Source organism: Ambystoma mexicanum, chromosome 5q (genome assembly GCF_040938575.1).
Source record: "Ambystoma mexicanum isolate Mex_15411 chromosome 5q, UKY_AmexF1_1, whole genome shotgun sequence".
Lineage (NCBI taxonomy): Eukaryota > Metazoa > Chordata > Amphibia > Caudata > Ambystomatidae > Ambystoma > Ambystoma mexicanum.
The window spans coordinates 694,788,796-694,812,432 of record NC_090933.1 but is presented as its reverse complement, the minus strand read 5'-3'; the positions used below and the strand labels follow the sequence as shown (position 1 = coordinate 694,812,432).

The 23,637-nt window shown below is 46.3% G+C and overlaps 1 protein-coding gene across 3 annotated transcripts in view; it reads right to left on the bottom strand.

The window, feature by feature from the left end:
• C5QH8orf34 (chromosome 5q C8orf34 homolog) overlaps positions 1 to 23,637 on the bottom strand; it is a 1,794,780-nt gene that overhangs the window by 353,149 nt on the left and 1,417,994 nt on the right. For all 3 annotated transcript variants that reach the window (XM_069621157.1, XM_069621156.1, XM_069621158.1), the window contains exon 10: positions 6,064 to 6,137. In XM_069621157.1, the coding sequence (XP_069477258.1) occupies positions 6,064 to 6,137 (74 nt within the window). The remainder of the gene's footprint in view (positions 1 to 6,063; positions 6,138 to 23,637) is intronic.

The following is a 23,637-nucleotide window of genomic DNA, read 5'->3' as shown; positions in this document are numbered from 1 at the left end:
AGTGGACTGGTCCTTCTTCTCGTGGGCCTGCGGGCTGGTAAGTCTCCGTGTTGGCTTTTCTCCGGAGCGTATTGAGACGAGTGTTGATGGATTGTGGCTCGGAGGAGTCTGTTCCATAGACGGTCCCTCCAATACTTCTTTTGGCGGATGGTTGTTCACTTCCCTCTTTAGTGGTTCAATATCCTCCGCTGATTTCGCAGGTGAGAGTTTCTGGTCAGTTGGATTTGTTTTCGAGCCATCTTTGCTTTTGTTTTGAGGCATTTGAAAGGGCACTTTAGGTGCTTTAGATTTTGCCATGACTGCCGCGTCTTTCAGCGAGTGAGGTTTTCTCAGGCTACTCGCCCGCTTCAAGGGGCTTCGTCTCTCTAGGCCACTGTCTTCGCTTCTCGTTCTCTGGCTTCGCAGCCAGTGTCCTTCCCCGCTGGCCTCGCCCTCGTGCATTGCGACGTCGGATGGGCCGCGGAGTGGCCGCGGACTGCCGTAGACTGCGAGCACCTCAGCGAGCAGCTCCGCGGCCGCTCCGCGGCCAAGTTGATTATTTGAAGTCTGTGTGGCTCCTCCTCCATGCTGTGCAGCCACTGTAAACAGACTGGAGTCAAGCAGGAAAGGAAAATGCCGGTGGGGTGCCGTAGACTGCGAGCACCTCAGCGAGCAGCTCCGTGGTCGCTCCGCGGCCAAGTTGATTATTTGAAGTCTGTGTGGCTCCTCCTCCACGCTGTGCAGCCACTGTAAACAGACTGGGGTCAAGCAGGAAAGGAAAGGAAAATGCCGGTGGGGTGCCGTAGACTGCGAGCACCTCAGCGAGTGCATAATTATTGGGTTGTGCGGGATGTCCCTGCTGCATTCTATTTAGGCAGTGACATTCTCAACCGGTTTGCAATTAATTTGGACCGTATAAATTAAAAGGCCTGGCCCCGACTGGGGGTCAACCCCATGGGCTTTGATGATTCTGAAAAGGCATTTCGGTCAACTCAATTGCTGCTGTATGAGGTTGAAGTTCAAATTGGAGAGGAGGTCACCATCCCAGGACAGACCTTAAAATTCCCACTTAATTTTTAAGTCAAGAGAGGAAAGAAACTACAAAATCCAGATGCATATGTACACCTCAGTGCCCATCTTCAACAGCAGGGGTTGGGGTTAAACCCAACACCATTAGTTAATATAGAACACAATACCATTCCCATAGTGGTGGATAACAGCGACCCTAGGAGTATCACTCTGGGCGCAGGCACCATTATTGGAATGGCGGTTGATGACCAGCATTTTTCGTGATGATGACATAACACCAGAAAGGATCTCCACCCAGCAAGGGGGGGAATTTCCTGGTGTACTCTTCCTGCCCTTACGGGGAAGAGGTGACCTATGACATCAGGAAGGATGCAGTAATATTCCAAGTCCACGATGACTGCCTCTCCTACCTGAAACCCTCTGTCCAGGTCAACACCATCACCAGAGACCTCTCCACACAGCTGGAGGAGGCCACTGAGATCGTGAAGCCCGAAGTCTTTCCAGGCTTCAGACAGATGGTCAAAGAACGGGTCAACCTCGCTGATGCCTGTGAGACTGAGGAACAAAATCAAAAGTTGAAACAGGTGTTTTTAGATTTTCAAGATATCTTTGCTGTGGAATCGTACAACTGTGGTTGCACCGAGATACATACTACCTCAATCCCCACGGACCCTGGAATTACTCATGTATTCATGAAGCAATATCGATTGCCTCTCGCGTCTGTGGAGACCCTGACCTAAATCATAAAAAACTGAGTTCTGTGGATTTGTCCAGTCCACAGTACCTTTAATAATCCGACACTGGGGACTTTAAAACCAAATGGCCAATGGAGACTTTGTGCAGACCTTAGGGAGTTGAACAAGCAGGTTCACGTGTCCCGATGGCCTCTTCCCTACATTGACCAGGGGCTGGCCCAGATCCAGGGGTCAAAGGTGTACACCACAATTGGCCTGACCAATGGATACTGAACCGTGCCCGTCAGGAGGGAGGACCAGTACAAGCAGGCCTTTACCTTCGGGGGGAAGCAGTACACATGGACCCGGAATCCCTTCAGATACATAAACTCCGGCAATTAATTCAACATCTTCCTACCCCAAGGAAAGGGGTAACCTGGCCTATGTGAAAGATGTCCTGATTAAAAGCTCAACTGTGGAGGAACATAGCAGAAATCCTCTATGTTCTGACCCAGTTGAGGGTTGCCGGAGCAAAACTGTCCTTCCAGAAGGCACAGTGGTGTAGGACCTGTGTCAAATTCTTGGGACATGCAAAAACCCCTGAGGGCCTCTGTCCACAGGCAAAGAAAGTGGAAGAAGAACAAGCCGAGGCAGTAAAACAACTCAAAAGAAGTGTCTCACAAGTGCCTTGTCTAGCTTACCCTGTCAAAAACAGGGAGTTCTTCTTGGGGACGGGGCTCTCGAATTCATGCTTGACAGCAGTATTATATCAAAAGCATGACAAGGTCAATAATGTCATCTCCCATGCAATGTGGAGGAAGAATTCAACAATTGTGAGAAGGCACTACTGGCAACAGGGTGGGCATTGAAAAATTACCGCCCGTTCATCAAGGGGGAGCACATCATAGTGGAGACTCCACACCAGCCTTTGCAATACCACCAAAGTGACAGAATCCAGGCAGGAAAAGTAAGAAGTCATTCCAGAATTACTTCCTGGATTCTGTCAATGCAAGACTTTCCTGTGGAGGTCTGATATGGCCAAAACAAGAAGAGTCCCCTCCCACAAGGATTGGCTGACTTGCATGATTGTGCCAGAGAAAATCGTCTCGAGGACGAAAGTCTCAAAACCCAAGACAACATGGAGGCATACCTGAATTTCCTGCACAAAGTCTATGAAGAAGACAAGTGCGAGGGAATGCCCACAGTTTATATGGACGAGTGCTCCTACCATGTTGACAACAAGGGGGAAAGGAACTGGTGGCCGGTGTTGGGAATGCCTGAGTGAATGATGCCCCGGAGCCCTCTGCTGGATAAAATAATCGGTCCCCACATTAGTCAGATGGCGGGGTTGATGGCAATTCACCAGGCCATCCTCACTGGCATGCAACACCGACTCCACAAACTGGTCATAATCACTGATTCAGATTATGTCCGGAACAGGTTCGTGGAGCACTGATCCGTTTGAGAACCAGAGGCATGCTGTGTGCCAATAACAAACCACTTAAACATGGCAAGCTCATACAAAATATTGATGATCTGGTCACCTCTAATGGGATGACCATCTATTGGAAAAAGATTAAGGGTCATTCCAGAATAGAGGTACCAGACAAAACTGGAAATGATCTGGCTGATCACTGGGATTTGATTTCCTGCTGTAGTTGAGCCATTAGCAGAATGGGACTGGGTCCGTTGTTTGGATTTTATGCGCCCATCCAGATGAGGTCTGGGTTTCAGGTGTGCAGTGGTCCTGCTTGTCTGTTCAGAGGAAGAAAATCACACAAACCACTTTTTCACAAGGGCGAAGTGCTCCTTGACAAGACGCACCATATACCGAGCAAACGTGTGTGTGCCTTTATCGAGACATTTCGGCAGAACTATGAAGTGGTGCGTAGATCTGGTTTCGGTGGATCTGCATCCAACACAAAGATTACGGTAAACAAGCTACTCGTGTTTATATTCCACTTTGCGTTGATTAGGAGACCCCGGCGTTCCATGTGAAATTAGCCTGCCCAAAGGGACGAGCGCTTTGTGTTTACATTTTTTTTATTTTATTTTGCCTCATCCATTCAATTAATGTGCAACTTCTCTTCTCAGAAGGTGTACAATTCTTTTTATATGTGTGTAGGCTTTTGAATTGAATAATAAAAAAAAATTAAAGTAATTAATGCATGGTGGTGAAGAATTGCTATACAGTTTGTATACTGGCTTGTAACAAGTGATGGTAGGGCTCACAGTTTATTAAGGCAAATCAGGACTCTCTAAAGGAATAGAAAAGTCCCAAGAGAATTTCATTTAATTTTTTTTAGTTTCTATCAATATGTAACAGCACGTTCTGAGAAATGAAGGTCATTTTCTGAGGATGTGTATTCAATGGAATCTTGTATTTCTCACTAGTGTTAACATGCATGAAGAATTGTGGCCGTTGATTGAGCTTCAGTTTCGTCAAGTGTAACGGTGGCCATGTTGAATGGTATTCGCAGATCTCTCACAGTGCTGCGATACTGGGTGGGAGGTATATTTATTAAAAAAATCAATCGATGCTGATTTTCTGGGGGAAAGATGCGTACAATGGAATGTGTCCAATGAGAGATTCTTTTGAATGACAATTACGTTTTGAAATCTTTGCAAAGGTCATCATTGATTGCATTGCATATATTTGAGAGTACATAGTAATATTTTTAAAGGCAATTTGTTTTCAAAGTGTGTTAAATGTCTGGGATTCACAACTGTAATTCTGGGTCGCCTTGTAGAATATGGCCCGGGGTTAGAATTGTACACAAATACATAAACACCGCCACAGAGGGGTCCTTTGTAGTACCTTGCTTTTGTTATATTAAACTTGCAGTAACTGGCCTATCACACACCAATCTCGCGCTCTCTTTCGCTCTCTGCACTCTGTCTATCTCTCTGTGTATGTCTCACTCTCCCTCTCCCTCACTGCGGAAGGGAGACGCGTTGTCAGGCGCGCATTTGCTAAAGCCGCCCAAGCCATTGCTGACTGCAGCGTGACCGGAGAAAAAACAGATATTACCAAGAGGGAAAAGGGATTTTTTTTTTGAAAAAAGCTATTAAAAATAACTTATTTCATTGTAATAACATTGTAAAGGAGGTATTTTAAAATTCAACCATGCTCATTTTTAAGACCACTTACATTTATAAGCAGAAGGGTGCACGTGTCTTAGTGAGCACAGCACATTATCAACACATTAAAACTAGAATAACCACATACATTATTTCCTGATAGGTTATAATTCCAAGATGGACAGTAGGTAAAACTCCTATTGTTCTCTTTCAACATACGTTTATCAGCAAGAAGAAAGGTAACATAACTAACGACTGTCTCTTGCTACGTCACACAAAAAAACAGATTTTTGGTTACATAAGAATGACAGTAGATCTTCGCATTGCAAACATATGTCTGAGATAAAAGGGTTGTATGCGTGAATCACCAAGCACATACTACACACTGGCCTTGCTGCTCATTTACAACACACCCTAACAATACAATAAATTTGGAACCATGTGCTCTTCTTCAGACAGCGTGGGAATATGGACACGAGATTAAAATGGTTGTGACATCTGTCACTCCATTGCTCATGAGGATGTCTTGCTGCTTATTTCCTGAGTTTTAGGAGAGGTGGGGCTGGGTCTGAGTTCAAGCATGCCCAGTCCCCAATGCCCACACATCCTTGTAGAATTATATATAGGTTTCAAAGTACTTCTGTTTTCACAGTTGCTTGAAGCCCACATGCTCTTCTAAACCTGGCTCAAAGCAAACAACATCTTTGCAAGATTGCCAGGCTATTAATGTGACATTTGAGCTGGATGATATGCGACACTTCACGTATCCGCATTCCTAAAAGGGGTGAGTCTTTTTTGGCCTGTTAACGCTACCGGGTGAGTTATGGCATAACCTGTTGCATGCACATAGGGAATAACAAGGGATGGAATATCACCCTGGCGATATTTCAGACGCTGCAGTGATGGCAAATGTAATAATAGAATTATGAACAGAGATCAAAAGGAAGTCGAAGTCTAGTTAGATATTGCTGGACATATCCAAATGATATGAGTGATATGCACTCAGAAGTGTTGACGCATGTACATTTTTGAAGTTAGGCCTGCCAGCACCCCTTAAAAAAAGAAATAATACATCGGGCCCTGCAGCGGAACCCTAGACTAATATGGATCTTTCCGATTTTCAGGTGGAAAATAACATATTTAGGGGGCAATAGGGTGAAAACAATGGTACCGTGCAATACATAATGCATGCTGATAAAGCAACAGCTATCTTTAGCAGTGTAGCATTCCACTGCACACTGTAGTCAGGTCATCGATGCATTATCTGCAGAGAGAAAGTGTGTGGTAACCCACTACTTACAGGTCCTGTCACTTGAGAAGCGCTCTCAAATTCTTCATCGTCTTCCATGTGCGTTTCCACCCCAGGCAAGGGAGCTGTTACACAGGGAGACAGAAAAGAAAGCGCAAGGTCACATCCAGATCGTTAATTCACAATGATTAATCTCATGGCAATGCCAATGAATAAGTGGCCTGCCACTTTTATAACAGCAGCTGGCAGAGCTGGGTTCAAGTTACTCTGAGAATAGGCTTCATATTGGGCTGTGCTCATTGAAAGGCCTTGTTGTGATGATTGACGAGTTCTGTCTGTAGCAAGGTTTAGTGTTACCAATTAAACTGCACACAAAACAACAAGATCAGAAACTATCAAGAAATAGTATTTCGCTTTTTGTGTACAGGATCAAAATTCACCAACTTCCAATTAAGGAGGAGGAGGCATTGCCAACACGTGCATTCCAATATTCGGCTGCACAACACAAGAACACATTGTGGGTCGCACATAACCGCAGCAGCCTTGGGCCCCTTACTGCAGATTACTGTACGAACAATAACCTGCTTCAGCTATCATGCTACACAGCCTGCTGAGATTTGCTTCTGCAGAATGGGCTCGAAGGCTGTCCCATCATGGGGGCAAAGCCAGAGTGTGCATGTGGAGTACACCTGTGGCGCCGAAGAACCAACACCCAGCAAATCGGACCAGACCATAATACACAGAGGGTAGCTCACGAGGCCTTAAGCAGTCCAGTTCAAGGCTGCTGGCAGTGAAACATTTAATAACTAACGAACCTTACGGTACACATATATTGCATTTCCTACTATTCCGTTTTCCCACAGAACATGCCCTGCTAAGAAACTTATTTTAACCATTGGTATTGTCATGAACTTTGGGGCAATGCTGATGGCCTGACATGCACTGATAAAATAATGTTCTTGAAATATTGTGAAATTGACATTTTGAAGTGCAATCCTTTCCAAAACCTGATAGTGTAGATTACATACTTTCCTTCAGCCACCGCTTGACTGTAGACAGGGGGGGACAGGGTGGGTAGGCCCGAGCCTGGCGGTCTGACCTGGCTCTTAGGGCCAAGTTCGAGCTGAGCCTGGGAAATAGCAATGCGAAACTGGGGAGGGGCCTGTTTGGAGAGCTAGAAAAGAGGATGGGGCAAGAAAATGAGCTAAAGGGGTTGCCGAGGCAATCAAAAGGGCCAACGGAACAAGAAAAAAGGGCTACACAGGACGGGGGCAAGAACAGGGGCTGTGGAAACAATAGGAGCTAAAAGGAATTGGGGTAAGAAAGGGGACTAAACGGAACTGGGGACCAGAAAAGGGGCTATAGGAGTGAGGATCAACAAAGGGGACTAAACGGACTGGAGCAACCACAGGGGCTAAATGGGACTGGGGGGTTGAAAAAGGGGCTAAATGGGTCTACAGCAACTAAAGGGGTTAAAGGGCAACACAAGTGGCTAAATGGGCTGCGGTTCAAGAGAAGGGGCAAAACGGGTCCGGGCAGCTGGAGGGGCTTAATGGGACTGGGGTAAAGGAAAGGATCAAAACAGGTCTGGGGCAGCTAAAGGGGTTAAGGGGCAACAAAAGGGGCTAGATGGTAATGGGTCAAGAGAAAGGGCAAAACCGGTCTGGGGCAATTAAATGGCCTAAATGGTACTGGGGGTCACAAGACGTGGCAACATGGGTCTGGCCAGCATAAAGGGCTAACAGGCAACAAAGCAGGCTTGGGATGTCAAGAGAAGGGGCAAAATGGGTCTGGTGCAGCTAAAGGGATTAAGGGGCAACAAAAGGTGATAAATGGGATTGCGGTTCAAGAGAAGGGGCAAAACTGTTTTGGGGTAGCTCAAGGGGCTAAATGGGACTGGGAGGAGTCAAGAGAAGGGGCAAATCGTGTCTGGGGGAGCTAAAAGTGTTAAGGGGCAACAAAAGGGCTAAATGGGACTTGGGGTCAAGAAAAAGGGCACAACGGGTCTGGAGAAGCTAAAGGGGTTGGAGTAACAAAAGGGGACATAGGGTAATGGGAGAGGCAAGAAAAGGAGCTAGTGGGCAGCAAAGGGGCACATTTATCTCGTCAAATTTGCCACTGACGTTGCCTCACAGCTCCACCAGGAAGTGTTCCGGCCCTGCCCCAGCCAATCAATGAGTGGTTGTGGAGGGGCCGGCAGTTAGGAGGCTGGTATTGGAACACAGGCAGACATGCTCCTCTATGTGCTGTTGGCACATATATAATTGTGTCTTTTTTATTTAATGAAAACTGGGTGGGCATCCTGTGGGGCTCGTGGCCAGGCCCTGTTCTGGGCAGGCACTGACCCAAGAGGGTGGTCAAGCCAGAGCCCTAAGTGGGGCTCGGACCGCCCCAAGCCCCGCCAGGCTCATCTAGCTCTACTTGACAGTTTAGAGAACAAGGCTGAGAACCAAACATGAACTAAGACCCAAAACCTTTGAATACATTTACTTCCCAAAATAATTCAGCAGGCTAAGAATGTTAATGCTGAACAACACAAAACAGATGCAGGAAAGCCTGGGATGTCATCACCAGAGCGATATTCCTGGATTCCCAGTACATAAACAGCCCTTTGTATTATAGTGTGTGTTGAGGAAATGCACTTTCAGTTTAAATATGATTTGTATGCAATTGCTATCTTTACTATGTGTTTGAGTAGAAAATCGAACTGCAGTCATGTGACTGTAGTAGCATATGTTTCCTTTTTCCCACAGTAGGGTGAGAGGTACTCATACAGGAACCAGTGTTTGAAGTTCCATGTTATTCTGCCATTCCTGCAATTGGCTTTAAAGAACACATTTAAAACTGCAAGTTAGCACTGATCAGTGTGATTATTTTGTGAAGTGAAATTTGCAGAAAGTGAAGAATTGCGATTGTATACTTTCCAACTCCCTTTGATGATTTTTTTATGCTGAGAGCAGTTGATTGTGTTGGCCCATGGATAAAGGGGCGTTTGACATGTTTGTGCTAATTTCTATTACTTTTCATTTAAATAAATAAATACCAATATATTTCCTGTACACAGGCCTTGTTCTTGGCTCATTGATTTCTCAGGGAAAGGTATCCAAGGGGCATGATATGCATCTGAAGCAGTGCTGAAGAAAATACTCTTTTTGCATGACACCTTGAATGGGGAGGGTAGGGCTCCCTGTGTAGAGGGGTGTCTGTCAAACCGTTACAAATTGAGGGCTCGTCCGAGATCTATCTGCCTATTTCCAACCCATAACAAGGACATTGTAACAGACTTTTAATTGTGATGCAATTGCATTAAACTGGAGGGAAAGTCATCTTTGTTTTGTTAAAGTGCCGCCAGTACTTGACCCCCTGAATTCAAGGGAGTTGTATAGGTGAACAATTAAGAGTGTGTACAAATTTATATGTATGAGGAAATTGTAGTGTCTGGACCCAGGAATGGTAGACATGATGCAGGGAGCACACAGGAGCAGCAGGTACAAAAGGTAAGTGAGCTTTATTGTAATTTCAAGGTACAGGCTAGAAGTAAGGGGAGAGCATAGTTACAGACATCGTTCTAGTCATATCTTCCATCCTGAATCCTCCACTGTAATCAGTAGAATCCTGAGGGAACACAAGGTTCCAATCTGACCAGCCTTCCAATGCTTGCATTGCCATATACAATGCAAGCCCAAACTACACAAATCAAGTAGGAATGGGTTAATTCCTGCCCCTGCATAAAAACAGTTTTGCTAAGGTGCAAAAAGCCAATTGTGCTTTACAAATTGATGATGCCAGGGAGCAGCTCCTAGCTAAATTATTTCTTAAAGGAGAATGGGTTGAGGACAGTGCAGAAAACTGGCCAACCAGAATTGTGCAGTAGGTTACCTCAGTAAGCAATGATATTTGGTTTACTGGTGGAATATTGCACGAAGCACTTGAGGCATTTTATACGACCACAACTGCTCTGCGATGAACAGATACACATGGCTCAGCTAACTACTCAGTTATATTTTCATTTGCTGTTAGTAGAAGTGTGTTGGCAAAATAGTGAGGCTAATAGGATGAATCTGGCTGGAGACCTGTCACAGGCCCAGGATATTGTTCAACAACCCAAAGCTGAGTTAAAAACACAGCAGGAAGAGAGTGCAAAGTGTCACATTTTTGCACTGAAAAATGCACATAAAAAGTGTTTAGAAAATAATCAATTAATTATCAAATTCTCAAAATGACTGATCAGATACATCAGCAGTTAAGTACTGCTGAAACGACAGAGGATGCAGCTAGCTTGGAAATATACCCCTTAAATCTGGATAACAGCATCCTATTACAGAGGATAAATCAGTTGGAAATGGAGGTGGAAAAGGGACAGTCAGGTTCTCAGGAACTGACCAGAATTCTGATGATATGATATGGCATTAAAAATGCACCTATGTTTATTCTGGAACGCTCGTATCCTGACTTACCTTCTGCTACACGCCGAATATCCTGGGGCGCTTGCCGGCGTGCACTTACTTCCTGGAGGAGGAGGAGCTCTGCGCCGGTCACGTGTGTGGTCACGTGACATTTATCGGCTTCAAAAACAGCCCCAGACACCCTTGCGGCGTTAAGCCCGACTGCGGAGTAAAGGGCACTGCACCATATACATAAAGAGCAGTTTGGCTGCTGTTCGGCTCTGGATGGCGCTGGTACCTGGAGAAGAATAGGCAAGTGTGTGGAGCAGGGTGTCGGGAAGCAGCAGACGGTAAGCCACTTTTTCCTATCTTCTTGTGGCTTACGTGGATAACCCCTCTTCCCCGTCCCGTCCTCCACTTAGCTTTAAAGCTGTGTACCACCCACTCACGAACTCTCCTAGAGTGGGATGGCTTGTCCACCCCCATCGGAAGACGACATAAGTCGCCGTCTGCGGAGCAGTAAACTGGCACTCGACACTGTTGACCCCCCAGAGTGCCAGGCGCACACCCAGTTAAATAAAAATTCTCTGAAAACACAGAGAGCCGTGCCACGAGAGGGGCAACCACAGACTGGGAGTAATTCCACCCCCTTACATCTTCCCTGCTCACACCCCTCATCTCCCGTGCCCCCTACGCAGATGAACTCACCCCTGGATAGGCAGCGGGCCGACGTCAGGCAAAAGGAAACAGGTGGCTCCAAGAGTCCCACTGTGGACCCCACGTACTTGGACGGTCCTTTGCTACCAGTAGCAGATCAAAGTGACAAAAGGGAAGGGGAGGCAAAGAACGGTGCAGTGTGGAAGGGGGCCCTTCCCCCCCTATTATCGCGCGGAGTCCCCTCAAAACTGCTGTGCACAGAACGCCCGGCGGTTCGACCACTATGGCGAGTGATCTCCAGCCAGAGACTGTCGGAGGATGGGCGAGGCAGGAATCTATACGCCCTGAGCTATCATCGCGAAAATGTTCTCAAGACAGAAGAACCGCAGATCGACTTACAGAGCCAGGAGTGCGCTTTCACGCAGTCGTCCGCAAGTCGAATGCGGAGGGCGCCTCCAACCACCAAGTAACTCCAACTCCCCAAGTCTCTACTATCGTCCAAATGCACTAGTCACTGAAAAGTACACATTCACCTATTGGCTGTCCCAACCAGTCAAATTTACCTAACGCCAATGCAATCCAAATTGAAAGTAGGGTAAACAGCTCAGACCTGGCAGAGAGCACCGACCATGAAGCTGAAAAATCAGCAATGAGCGAGAGTCAATCAGATGACTCAGTATTTGAAGTACCGGAGGAAGAGGCGACTACAGCCCAGGATGACTCGTTTTGTGAAAATCCAGACCAACACACCCCATCTGCAGCAGTTGGGGGGAAAACACAAGAGAAGGTCCCACAGCTCATGCCACAAATACAGGAACTACATAAAAGTGACAGTGGAGGCTCTAGCCACCAGAATTTAGCCCCTCAGTACGAGGTCCCCAAATTGGATGACCCACTTGTAAAATCTCCAGTACCACGCAGAACAGTTCCCCCAAAGCAAAGAAAAACAGCAAAAGCAAGGTTGGAAAAGGCGCCAGGGAAAAAAGCCCGCATAGCCCCGGCACGAGCACAGGGTAGAATCAAACGCTTAGCAACTCCTCTGATATCGGCATCTCTCAAAGACTATTTTATCCAACAGCACAAAAGGAAACATGAGGTGGAGCCGGAACTTTCAGATGCTGAAATACTTGAGGCTATCACAGAACCCTCTCCAAGACTGAAATCTAGAAAAATAGATGGTATCCCTCAAGGGATCGCAAATAGCACCTCAGTGAACCTTGTCCCACCTATAGACAACGAGGAGAGCAGTGACTTAGAAAATATCTCGTCCCATCAAAGGACAAAGCAAAGTGCTAAAGAAACTTCTGCTCACCTAGCGACAGTGAGGTGAAGTGCATGAATCTACCAAAGCATTGCAGTCAAAGGAGGCTCTCTCAAAACCCCGGGATGGTGGCTCACCAACCCCTAGTGAAAGAGGAGAGCAGACTTCATCCACCGCGAAGGATCAATATGCATGGATACACCCACACATTCTAGGGAACTCTGGGAGGCCGCCAGGGGAAAACCACTCAATCATTCTTGGTGCACTGACACCAACAAAGAAAGATAAAACAGAAAGACCGGCCCATCACCAAATCGAGAGAGAGACAAAAACCCCCAATGAATCGAGGCGCTCAAGTGAAATTTCAAGCATGACAGAGAAAGACACCCCTTCCAAAAATAAAGCCGACCTACTGTCGATAATGTCGGCGGTGACAATAGCCTTAAACCCCTTTTGCAAATTGTATGAGTCAATTCATGAAGCACTCGAGGACAACTCGTCCATGATAAGCTCAATGAGTGAAAAACTAACCTTCATCGAAGGATATCAAACGGCCGTTGAGCGAAACACAAATAGGATTGCCACAAACCTTGAGGGGAAAATTGACTTACTGAGAGGCGAGTTAGAAGCAAAAAACAGCCTGACTACTTCCTCTTCTAAGGCTACACAGACAACAGAACGTGGCAACAGCATGGGTACCGCCCCCATTTTCAAAAAGTCAGTAAAAAAAACTGCACTTCACAAACAGGAACAGGTCATAGCCGGTCGGCTTACGACTAATCTAAAGCAAACAAAGGGGAAAAGCGTACTGGAAATGGACAAAAAAGCAAAGAGCACTCAAGGGGAACTACCAGAATCACAGAAAAGTCGAGATGAAGGGATTTTAAAACCTCATCCCAATAACGTCGTGCAGCCAGAGAAACCCCCAAATGTCTTGAGACCAGTTCTGACTCGATGTAAGCAGTGGGAATGAGTCCGATCAGGATCTACTGACCATTTTGCAACACTCTGTCGGTGAAATGGCGAGGCCCTCAACATCGGAAAAGATCAGTTCCCCAACGACAAGCTCACAAAAACCCTCGTCGGGGAAACCGACCCCACCACCGAATGAGGTAACAAACACCAATGGGGGGGGCCGAAGGTCTCGTACTCATAGTTCGCCGGCAAATTCTCCAAGCGTCGCCTTGGAGGCTTTAAAAACCCTTAAAGAAAAAGAAATACCAAGAACATGCAAACCAGATCGAGACACAAGTTGCGGCCCAAATCAACGCCAGCACCAGGATAAAACTCGATTACAATCCCACAAATCGATGGGTAGGCACCAAAAGTCCAAGGAAAATATACAAGAAAAGCTACACGGCTCAACACTCTTCAAATTAGAACAAATCTCTGCAAAGGATACCTATCTAGTACTGAACCGAGGTACAGACCTGAAATTGCTGCGAAAGATAAGCACGCTGCGAAATTTAAGATCAGCCGATTTTATACTTGTGGAACCATACCATCGGGACCACAGAGCCAAAGCCTACCTCCATGTGAATAGTAAGGCAGCTTTCGATCTCTCTAGAGAAGTTGTAAAGGATCTCCACCGTATGGGCTTGAAAATAGAAAAACTTCGAAACCCACTGCCCTTACACCAAATCCACGAGAGAGAGATAAATGGCACGGCCTTACATCATGGCGCAAAATACATTGCAGAAAAGACACCGTATAAACCTAAGTTGTCCTCAAGGACAAACGTAAGGGGAGAACTAAGGCCGTCTAACCATTATGAAAACAAAGAACACAGTAATTACAGAAACAGTCGATCCACAGATTCACCGAAAGCTCAAGGGAAAAGTGATGAGAAGCAATATCAGGAAGAACTAGGCAAACAGACGAAAACAGCGTCTAACAAAGAGGGAACTCAATTGAAACCATGGAAGTGGGTTCAAGACCTTATTGCCCGCCCACACAAAGCATAGCAATCATCAGCGTGTACCAACGCCACTATGGGACGGGAGGAAACGCCGCCCACAAAGCAAAAAGAACTGCCCCTTCATATGGCATCCTGGAACACAAGAGGCCATCGCCATCTAATGACCGAAAGTGAGACTAATTTAGGAGCCTTCGATCTTATTTGCCTTCAAGAAACCTGGCTCTTGGGAAAACCGGTGTTAGACGGCTATGAAATTGAAGTTTCCCCAGCAACAAGGTCCTTACAGGGACGACCATCGGCTGGCCTGCTGACGGCAACCCGGGTGGGATCAGGAATCTCGAGTATAAAGAAGGTAGCTGAATATTACGGCATGTTAACAACTCTTGTATCTTGGAATCATCGTTCCCGGAATGTAGCCATAGATGCTACATCAGAAGTAGCAATAATCAACCTATATTGGAACCCGGACAGAGTCTCCACCGAGGGCTTCTGCACAGCGATTGCGAACATCATCGACAAAATTACAATCGACCTAAGGGTCCCCCACGTAATAATATGCGGCGATCTGAACGCAAAATGTGTGACTGGCAAACAAAGATGATAAGCCTTCCTATCCCGTGGCAGACGATAGAGGAAAAGTGTGGTCAGAATTAATGAAATCACGAAAACTCTACAATGTGGAAGAACTGGTGGAGCATAAATCCCAAATTCCAACATGGGAAAGGTCGGGTGCGGAGGCTACTCTCGATTACATTTTTATCACTGAAGGTCTGATCCCGTATTTGACGGACTTCACAGTACACCGGACACCAAAAAGCGACCACAATCTGCTGCAGATGTCCTGGGGAGGCCTCATGAAGGAAAGAGCGCACTACCTACCAGTGGTAAGTTCGAATATGCAGCAAAACCGACTTCGCCTCTCATCTAACAACGTGAGAGGGTTGGAAATCGCTCTGAAGCAAAAAGGGGGGGTCCCTCCGGAAAATCTAATAGAGGGAAGACCTGAATATGTATCGCCACTTGTGCCCTACAAAACAAGTTTTGGAGGAAAGGTGGGAAACCCTCCCAACCATGTCCACATGTTCAACCAAGAGGTGGTGACAAAAAGACTGGAGCTGAGAAAGCTAAAAAAGAAAGCGATCAAGGCAGGGAAGGGGGAGGCATGGACTGAATACCACACGGGCGAGAAGATTTACAAGGCATGGCTAAAACACCATCGTCAAGCACTCTACCAGAAGGATGCGGAAGCCATGCTGGTTATTGGGGCTACAAGAAAGACCAAAGATTTTTGGACATTGCTCAGAAATAGAAATTGCCAAAAAGCGCCACCACTCTAGAGTTCAGTATCTGAACAAAACTGGATCTCCCACTACTCAGACTTATACCGCGTACCAGGGGACTCGCCCCAACAGATTCAAAAAGGAGGGGAATACCCATGGATCGACTTAGCGAATCAGGAAAATATCTTAAGATCAATTGCCAAACTAAAAGCTTCAAGGGCACCGGGCCCGGACGGACTGACAAATGTTGATATCAAAAGGCATCCATTAGCATGGGCAAAGGCAATTTGCGAACTCTTTACCCAATGCCAGACTCAGAGGTCAAGTTCTAAAATCCTGGATAGAGGCAATTTTAGTCTCAGTTTTCAAGCAGGATGACAGAAACCAACCGGCTAACTACAGACCGATTGTACTTCTAGATATAATTGGCAAAATCTTTGCCTCGTTGCTGTTACAACATTTCAAGGATTGGGCCGCCATCTCCCCAGCCATGGATTGTTTCCAGACAGGATTCCAAAAAGGTACAGGAACGGCAATTAATCTTCTGATCCTGAGTATAGTCAAAGCCAACGTAAAGAGGGGATCTACTAAAGTTTACATGGCACTAATAGACCTCTCGCAGGCCTTCGATACAGTAGATCGTACTAAGCTATGGGCCAAACTGACAGCATGGAACTGTCCGAGACCAGTTCTCGACCCCATCCTGGCACTTCACACGGAAACATCGTTAAGGGTCTGTCTAAACCAGCAAGGGGCCCTCTCCGACATGATTTACACCAAACGGGGAGTCAAACAGGGATGCCCCCTGGCCCCGGCCCTGTTTATTGCATTTATCGGGGACTATCAAGAGTCTGAGAAAATGGTGAGAGCATTCCCTCCAAAAGTAGGAGGGGAGAAAGTGTCTAGGCTTTGGTATGCCGATGACCTGGTTTTACTGGACCAAACAGCAATCGGCCTTCAGCGCCAGTTGACCAACGTGGCGGCCTACATGAGCACGAACAATTTGCAAATCAACAAAACGAAAACCAAAATCCTGATTCTCTCAAAATCAACAAAGAGCACTAAATCAACCTTCGTCTGGGCTTTGGGACAGACAAAAATCGAAGTCATAACCGAATATAAATATCTCGGAGTAATGCTCGACAACACGCTCTGTGAAAACTCACTCCAAAACTCGCTTTGGTCCAAAGTGCGAAACTTAACTTCTCAAATGCGGGCAGTCGATGGGAAATTTGGAAAATTCTCTTGGTTCCCCGCCCTGCAATTCTACAAAACGAAAGTAGTTCCAACCATTACTTATGGCATGGCGGCAAACCTCAATCTCCCGGATGAACTATGGCCACGTCTGGAAGGCTTCATCTGGAAATCAGTATTAGTCCTACCTAAGTCAGCTCCCCTTCCAGCAATCCGTCGAGAATTAGGCTTGCTATCTCTCGGAACGGTGGTGACCATATGTGCAACACAACTATACAGGAAAATCCTGCTCCAAAGCTCCCCCCCCGATTTTCAAAATCGTGGCGGCTGAACTACAAGGACGGAACTGCAAAGCCTTGGTAGATTGGGAAAAAAAAATCAAGATCGCCATGGAGGCGGTAGTGTGTGATGAAGAAACACTGATTTCAAATCCATGCCGTGTCAAAACAAAGTTAGAGCAGCAAGATTGGATCTGTACAAATGAAAAAGCTCTTTCATACAAATCACTAAAGCACCTACCTCCTTCTCACAATCGCCTAAAGGAACCTTTAAAGTACTGTGATAAGTTCCCGGAAAAAAATCTAAGAAGAACTTTTATGCGGGCACGGCTGAACTTACTGCCTACTAGAGAAATTCTATCTAGTAGAGCGCTGTCCCCATCAGCGGAGTGTCGTCTATGCAGTGTGCCGGACAACCGAGAATCACTCCGACATCTACTAATGATTTGTCCAGCCTTATCCTATGAGAGACAATCCTATCTGACACCACTCTTCAACGAAGCCAAGACGTTGGATGAGGAAACCTCCTGGTCACGGCTGATAGCCGGGGACTCGGCTAAATGGTCCAGGACAGCCGCAAAATTTTTGACTGTTGCCCTGCAAAGAGCTAATGGGCCTAATTGTAAGAGCCTCCAGGTATCCCCTGAAGAGGCACCCACGTCAAGCCTGCTCTCAAGTCTAGAGAAATGATGAAAGGAGTCCCCAGGAGTGGTGTCCTTGGGAAGTACACAAACTGTGCAACAGGAAATGCGAATTTCGAATACGTTTTGTAAAAACCTATGAGGTTATAAACAAATAAAATAAAAAAAATGCACCTACACACAAGTCTTTAGAGAAGAAAGAAATGAGCTAGAAAGGCATGTGAGACAAATATAAGATGAACTATCAAAGGCAGTGAATGGTAGGGATGAGCAAAAGAAAGATTAGTCTCCTGAAGAAAAAGCACCTTGAATATGCAGGTAGCATACATGACTCTCAGAGGTAGAATTAATCACTTCAGCATGAGGTGCAGAAAACAAAAGATTGGTTGGTAGCTCAGAGCAGGGCGTTTGACACTAACCAGGCCTTAGTGACAGAATGAAAAAGCCAATTCACTGACTACCAACAACTAATAAATAAAGAGCAACACAGGTGTGAGAGCCTCACCAAAAAAATTGCAAATGATAAACAGGCCCTGAGACATCCTGACCAATCAGGATATGGGACAAGGCCCACTGATCAAGGTGAGGCACCCTTCCCAACAGGGGCCTCATTGCAGTCATTTACAAACTCTCATGCACAAATGGTAACCAACCTCATGCATGCCATCTATCAAGAACAGTATGACATGAGGCACTTAGACCTACCCAGGACTAGCCCACCTAATCAAGAAGGCCAGTCCCGGTCTGACAATGATGAATATTCCTCTCTACAACGCGCAAGGAAAAGTGACCGGACCAGTGTGCCCTGGGAAATAAGGAATAATACTGTAAGTACTTCAGACCATGAAAACTCTTATGATGAGAAAGTCAGGGAGTTAGATTGACTGAAAATACAACTACAAAGAGAGCAACTTGCACACTTCGCTGAAGGAGAAAAACAAGACCCTCAGCCTAGGAAGGGCATTCTAAAAACCTCCATATTTTCAGGGCAGGTGGGGAATTCCCCAGACTCCCTGGTAGGAGGGATGAGGAAACTGGGTTCCATCCTGGGCCGGAAAGGAAATCCAGAAAGACTGACCCTCCGGGTTCACTTAGATCCAGGCAACAGGTTCTGGGAGATATTCTCAGTCTCATAGAAATAGGGAGCACCTAGAAGACAGGTAAGGGAGTACCAGTAGTAGCACTGAGTCAGAAGGTGAATGGACTCCGGTGCAGAGGAAGAAAAAGACAGCGAAACAGAGCAAGGGTTTTGTGAAAGACCCAATGAGAGAAATCAAGACCATTAAGAGCTTCCTGACTGCATACCACAAGAATGCTAAGTATTTGGTATGGCAAAACCTGGAACTTTATGAGCAGATGATGGCATAATTCCAGATCAAGAATGATGTGAATTGTATAGCATTTGCTAAATGGACGTTCTCACTCGAGTACTCCAGTATCTTGGCAGAACTGGAGAACCACGATCATCATAAATGGCCCACTTATAAGGCAGCCATATTGAAACATTTTTCCACCCATTGGTACCCACAAGAGGCTGAATACAACTTGCAGTGTGGTGAAGATCAGGTGCCTAGGGAGTTTGTGCAGGAGTTAAAGTGGTCATTTGCTCAGACTTCCTGGCGCATGAACACCAATAGCAGGAATTTCATAAATACATATTCCCATGGTCTCCGCAAATAGATAATGACTCAGCTGGTGAGTGACTTTCATGAGCAATGGACCCTGGATTGGGTGATTGAACAGGCCACCAAGATTTATGAGGTCCAATAGCCTGCAGAGAGTACAAAATACTGCAAAAACCACAAAACGATCTAACACCCCTGCTACTGCAAACGTGGCAGAGGTAAAATACTACCCTTCCATTGGATCTGGAGATGGGGGGGCCTAAAAGTAACCCTCCTGCCAACAAGCAATATGGAAAGCAGAAGGGAACTCCTAACCCGACTCAATCGAATGGTAGTAGGCCAGGGGCCCAGCACAATTATACCTCTGACCCTGCTACCTATATAAATCCTAGGTACAACAGAACTAAACCAATCCTGGGTTATGTATACACAATCAGGTAAGTTCTGTCCTCGGAAATGTCCCTCCAAACTTCCCTCAGGAGAGAAGTATCACTCCACCTCCCAATCTGAGTTTTTTTCCCCAGATATCCCCCGAATTAGAACAATCCACCTCTCTCTCCCCAGTTCCAGGACAATAGCTCCCTGATCCCTGGAGAAGGGAGATTCAGGATGGAACATTATGGGGAGAATTTCCAGTACCCGAGCTACTCCGAGAGTAGGGACAGTTACCCTTTTTGGCAGCAGCAGAGGTATGACTGGCAACCTCCCTACCACCTCAACAAGGGGCCTCATTCCGAGTTGGGAGGTAGCCATGGCGCTATTTGCACCTGTCTGCCTCCAAACCCGGGTCCATGTCCGGTCTGGGTGAATGGGGACTTACCGGGACATTCCGACCTGTGCGGACACGGTAAGTCCCCATTCAACCAACCATTCTCTATTCCCATTCCCCATGGGTGGAGGCGTGGCAGGCCTGGCAGAGGCACACAAAGAACCCATAGCAGATCCCTCCTTTAATTCCTTCCTAGTGTTTTTAGCAACTTCCTGGTTCCTGGTTACCGCTTCCTGTTGCCAAACAGGAAGTGCATGACAATTCATGAGCTCTCTAGTGTTTGGGTGTGGCTGGCTATATAAGGCACACCCAAGATTCTTCCAGTGCTTCGTGTTGCTTACTGTGCGCTGTATCAGCAACACACTTGCCGTGCTCTGGATCAGTCAGCATCTGCTTACCTGCTCCGGATCATCCTGCTTCAGCTTACCTGCTCCGGATCTTCCTGCTTCTGCTTACCTGCTCCGGATCATCCTACTTCTGTTTACCTGCTCTGGGTCATCCTGCTTCTGCCTACCCGCTCCGGATCATTTTGCTTCTGCTTACCTGCTCCGGAGGAACCTCCATTCTTACTCCACGCCGCAGCTATCTCCAGTCAAGAGGGGACTTCTACACCGGCACCTGTAAGAACAAAGAAGAACACGCGCACATCAGTAACGCTGCGCATGGTCACTGAATCCTCCCACGACACTGGAATCCAGGTCAGTTGTACGAGCGCACAAACCCCTGCAAAAGAAAGAAGAGACATGCATTGCGCTTGCCCCAATAACGCAGAGACTTATTTCACTGCGCTCTACTTACACAAGCCTCCGTGCATACTTACCAGACAACCAAGTCTCCAGTAGCGCTGAACTGGGACTCGAGGCGCTAATACCACATAATTACTCCTGCAAGGAAAAGAGAGAAACATTACCAGGCACGCTCAAATTGAAAGTGCTGCCCATGCCTACCAGCAGCTAGCTTCTGCACGCAGCGCTACTCACCCACAAAAATACCTTGGCAAACAAAGACAATACGGACAATTTTGGACACTCAACATTTTCCGTGCAACGTTCACTTGTGGGAAGACTTTCTAGCCAGTGAAGAAACTGGCGCCTTGATCACTCGGCCTCGCCGTGGTCATAAAACAGCGTGTGGCATCTGAACTCAGCCTACAGACATTGGCATCAATCACATGAGTGAATCACGCCCCTGTGAATGCAGGATGGAGTGCACACCCTACTTAAGATCAAGGTAAGCGTTCGGAGATATCACAGTACATAGCAAAGAAAAGGTAAGGGACCAAGGGAATCAGGTGAATTCAGGTCTGAGTGTACACCTTGTATTTGACAGGTATCCGGGTGAAACAAGGGAAGTGAGAACTCGGGGTCAAGGGAGGCTCATCCATCGCTCCTGCAGAGACACAGGTGAGTGTGACAATCTCTGATTGACTGTGTAAACAAGGTCCTCTGGACTCAGACATACTGCTGTATCAAATTAAAAATGAGTACCAATTATGTAATCCTGAATGGTACCTGTCACGTAATTGATCAATGCTGTGAGAATGTAGAGTTCCATTTCAAGAATAACCAAGTCCCAGACATCACTGTCATCTCTTTAGGAGAACAAACTGGTGATTCTAACATTTCTCCATTCTTGAAAATCAACCGGCCTCCAAGTTTTAAATGGCAATACACACTGGAAGGGAACACCCTAAAGTTTTACACAAGTCCAAAATCAGAAGAAACAGTCCCATGAAACCAGACAAGGAAGAACCCGCTCAAAGTTTGATGGACATTCAGAAAAAAGGCGAGTAGTTGTTTTTCCCCATTCAGTTAAATGAGGGGAAGGAGCCGGTGCTTGCCAGAGTTTGCCTAAATAATGGAAGGAGCTTCATCAGTGAAGAATTATTCAGGAAACTCCAAAAATATCAGACCATTTCCACATTTAAATTGAATGACAAATGGGAAGTAGGTCTGGATACCCCAAATTCCAAACATCTCCTGCCTAGCAGGTCTATGCTAAAAATGTTCATTGGCAACAAAAGCATAGACCATAATTGTTGGACCGTGACCTCTTAGCTGGGAAGTGACATCCTCAACCGATTCACAATCAATTTGGACCTAATTAACAATAAAGCATGGTCCTGAATGGAGAGTAACCCCATGGGCTTTGACAACACTGAAAAAGCATTCCGGTCAGCTCAATTGCTGGCTTATGCCATTGAAGTTCAAATGCGAGGGGAGGTTATCGTCCCAGGACAGGTGCCACAATGTACTCTTACCCTCAAAGTTAAGCAAGGACAGAACCTCAAACATCAGGAGACATATATAAGTCTAAACACCCACCTGAAAAACAAGAAGTGTTTGTATTTAAATGCAACACCTCTGTAGACCTAGAACATGACACCATTTGAATATAGATGGATAACAGTGACCCTCAATGTATCATTGGAATGGCGGTTGATTCACAACATCATTCTATTGATTAAGGTAATGAAATCATGGGACCCATCCCAAACAACTGTTTCGACATCAGTGATGGTATTCCTCCAGAAAATATTTTTACTAGGCATGGGGGGAATTTCCTGGTGTAGTCTTCCTGCCCCTATGGTGTGGAAGACGTGACCTGTGACATTAGGATCGAGGAGGTAGTGTTCAGAGTCAAGGACCACTACCTCGAATCCCCTGTCCAGGTCAACACCATAAAAATAGATTTCTCCACCCAACTGGAGGATACAGCTGAAATTGTCAAGCCCAAGATCTTTCCAGGTTTCAAGCAGATGGTCGAGGAAAGGATGAATCTGGCTGATGCCTGTGAGATCAAGCAGCAAAGACAAAAGCTAAACAGGTCTTCCTGGAATTCCAAGATATCTTTTTAGTGGACTCATACGACTGTGGACACACATCAATTCATTTAACCACCATTCCCGCAGACCCCCAGATGGCTCCAGTATTTGTGAAACAATACTGGTTATCTCTCGCGCCCATGGAGTCACTCACTGAGATTATTAAGAATTTATAATCCTGTCGGATAATTTGTCCGATCCACAGTACCTTCAACAACCCAGTCCTGGGGATCCTCAAACTTAATAGTCTCCATTGATCATGTGCAGACCTGAGGGAGTTGAACAAATGGGTACACATGTCAAGATGGCCCCTTCCCTACATTGATCAGGGACTGGCCCAAATCCAAGGCTCAAATGTGTACACCACCATTGATCTGACCAATGTTTACTGGACAGTATCCATGAGTAGGGAAGACCAGTACAAGCTTGTCTTTACCGTCGGGGGGGGGGGAGCATTACATGTGGATCTGAGCTCCCTTTGGATACATAAACTCTGGCAATGAGTTTAATACCTTCCTACATAAGGCCATGCCTGATTTGGGTGAAAGGGGAAACCTGGCCTATGTGGAAGATGTTTTCATCAAGAGCTCAACTGTGGAGCAACATATAGCAGAAAGATGCTATGTTCTAACCCAGTTGCTTAACGCCAGAGCAAAACTGTCTTTTCAGAAGGCACAGTGGTGTAAGACCTGAGGGAACTTCTTAGGGCACGAGATCACCCCTGGGGGTCTTAATCCCCAGACGAAGAAGGTGGAAGCTTTATTGAAATTAAAAGACCTAACCACTCTGCGAG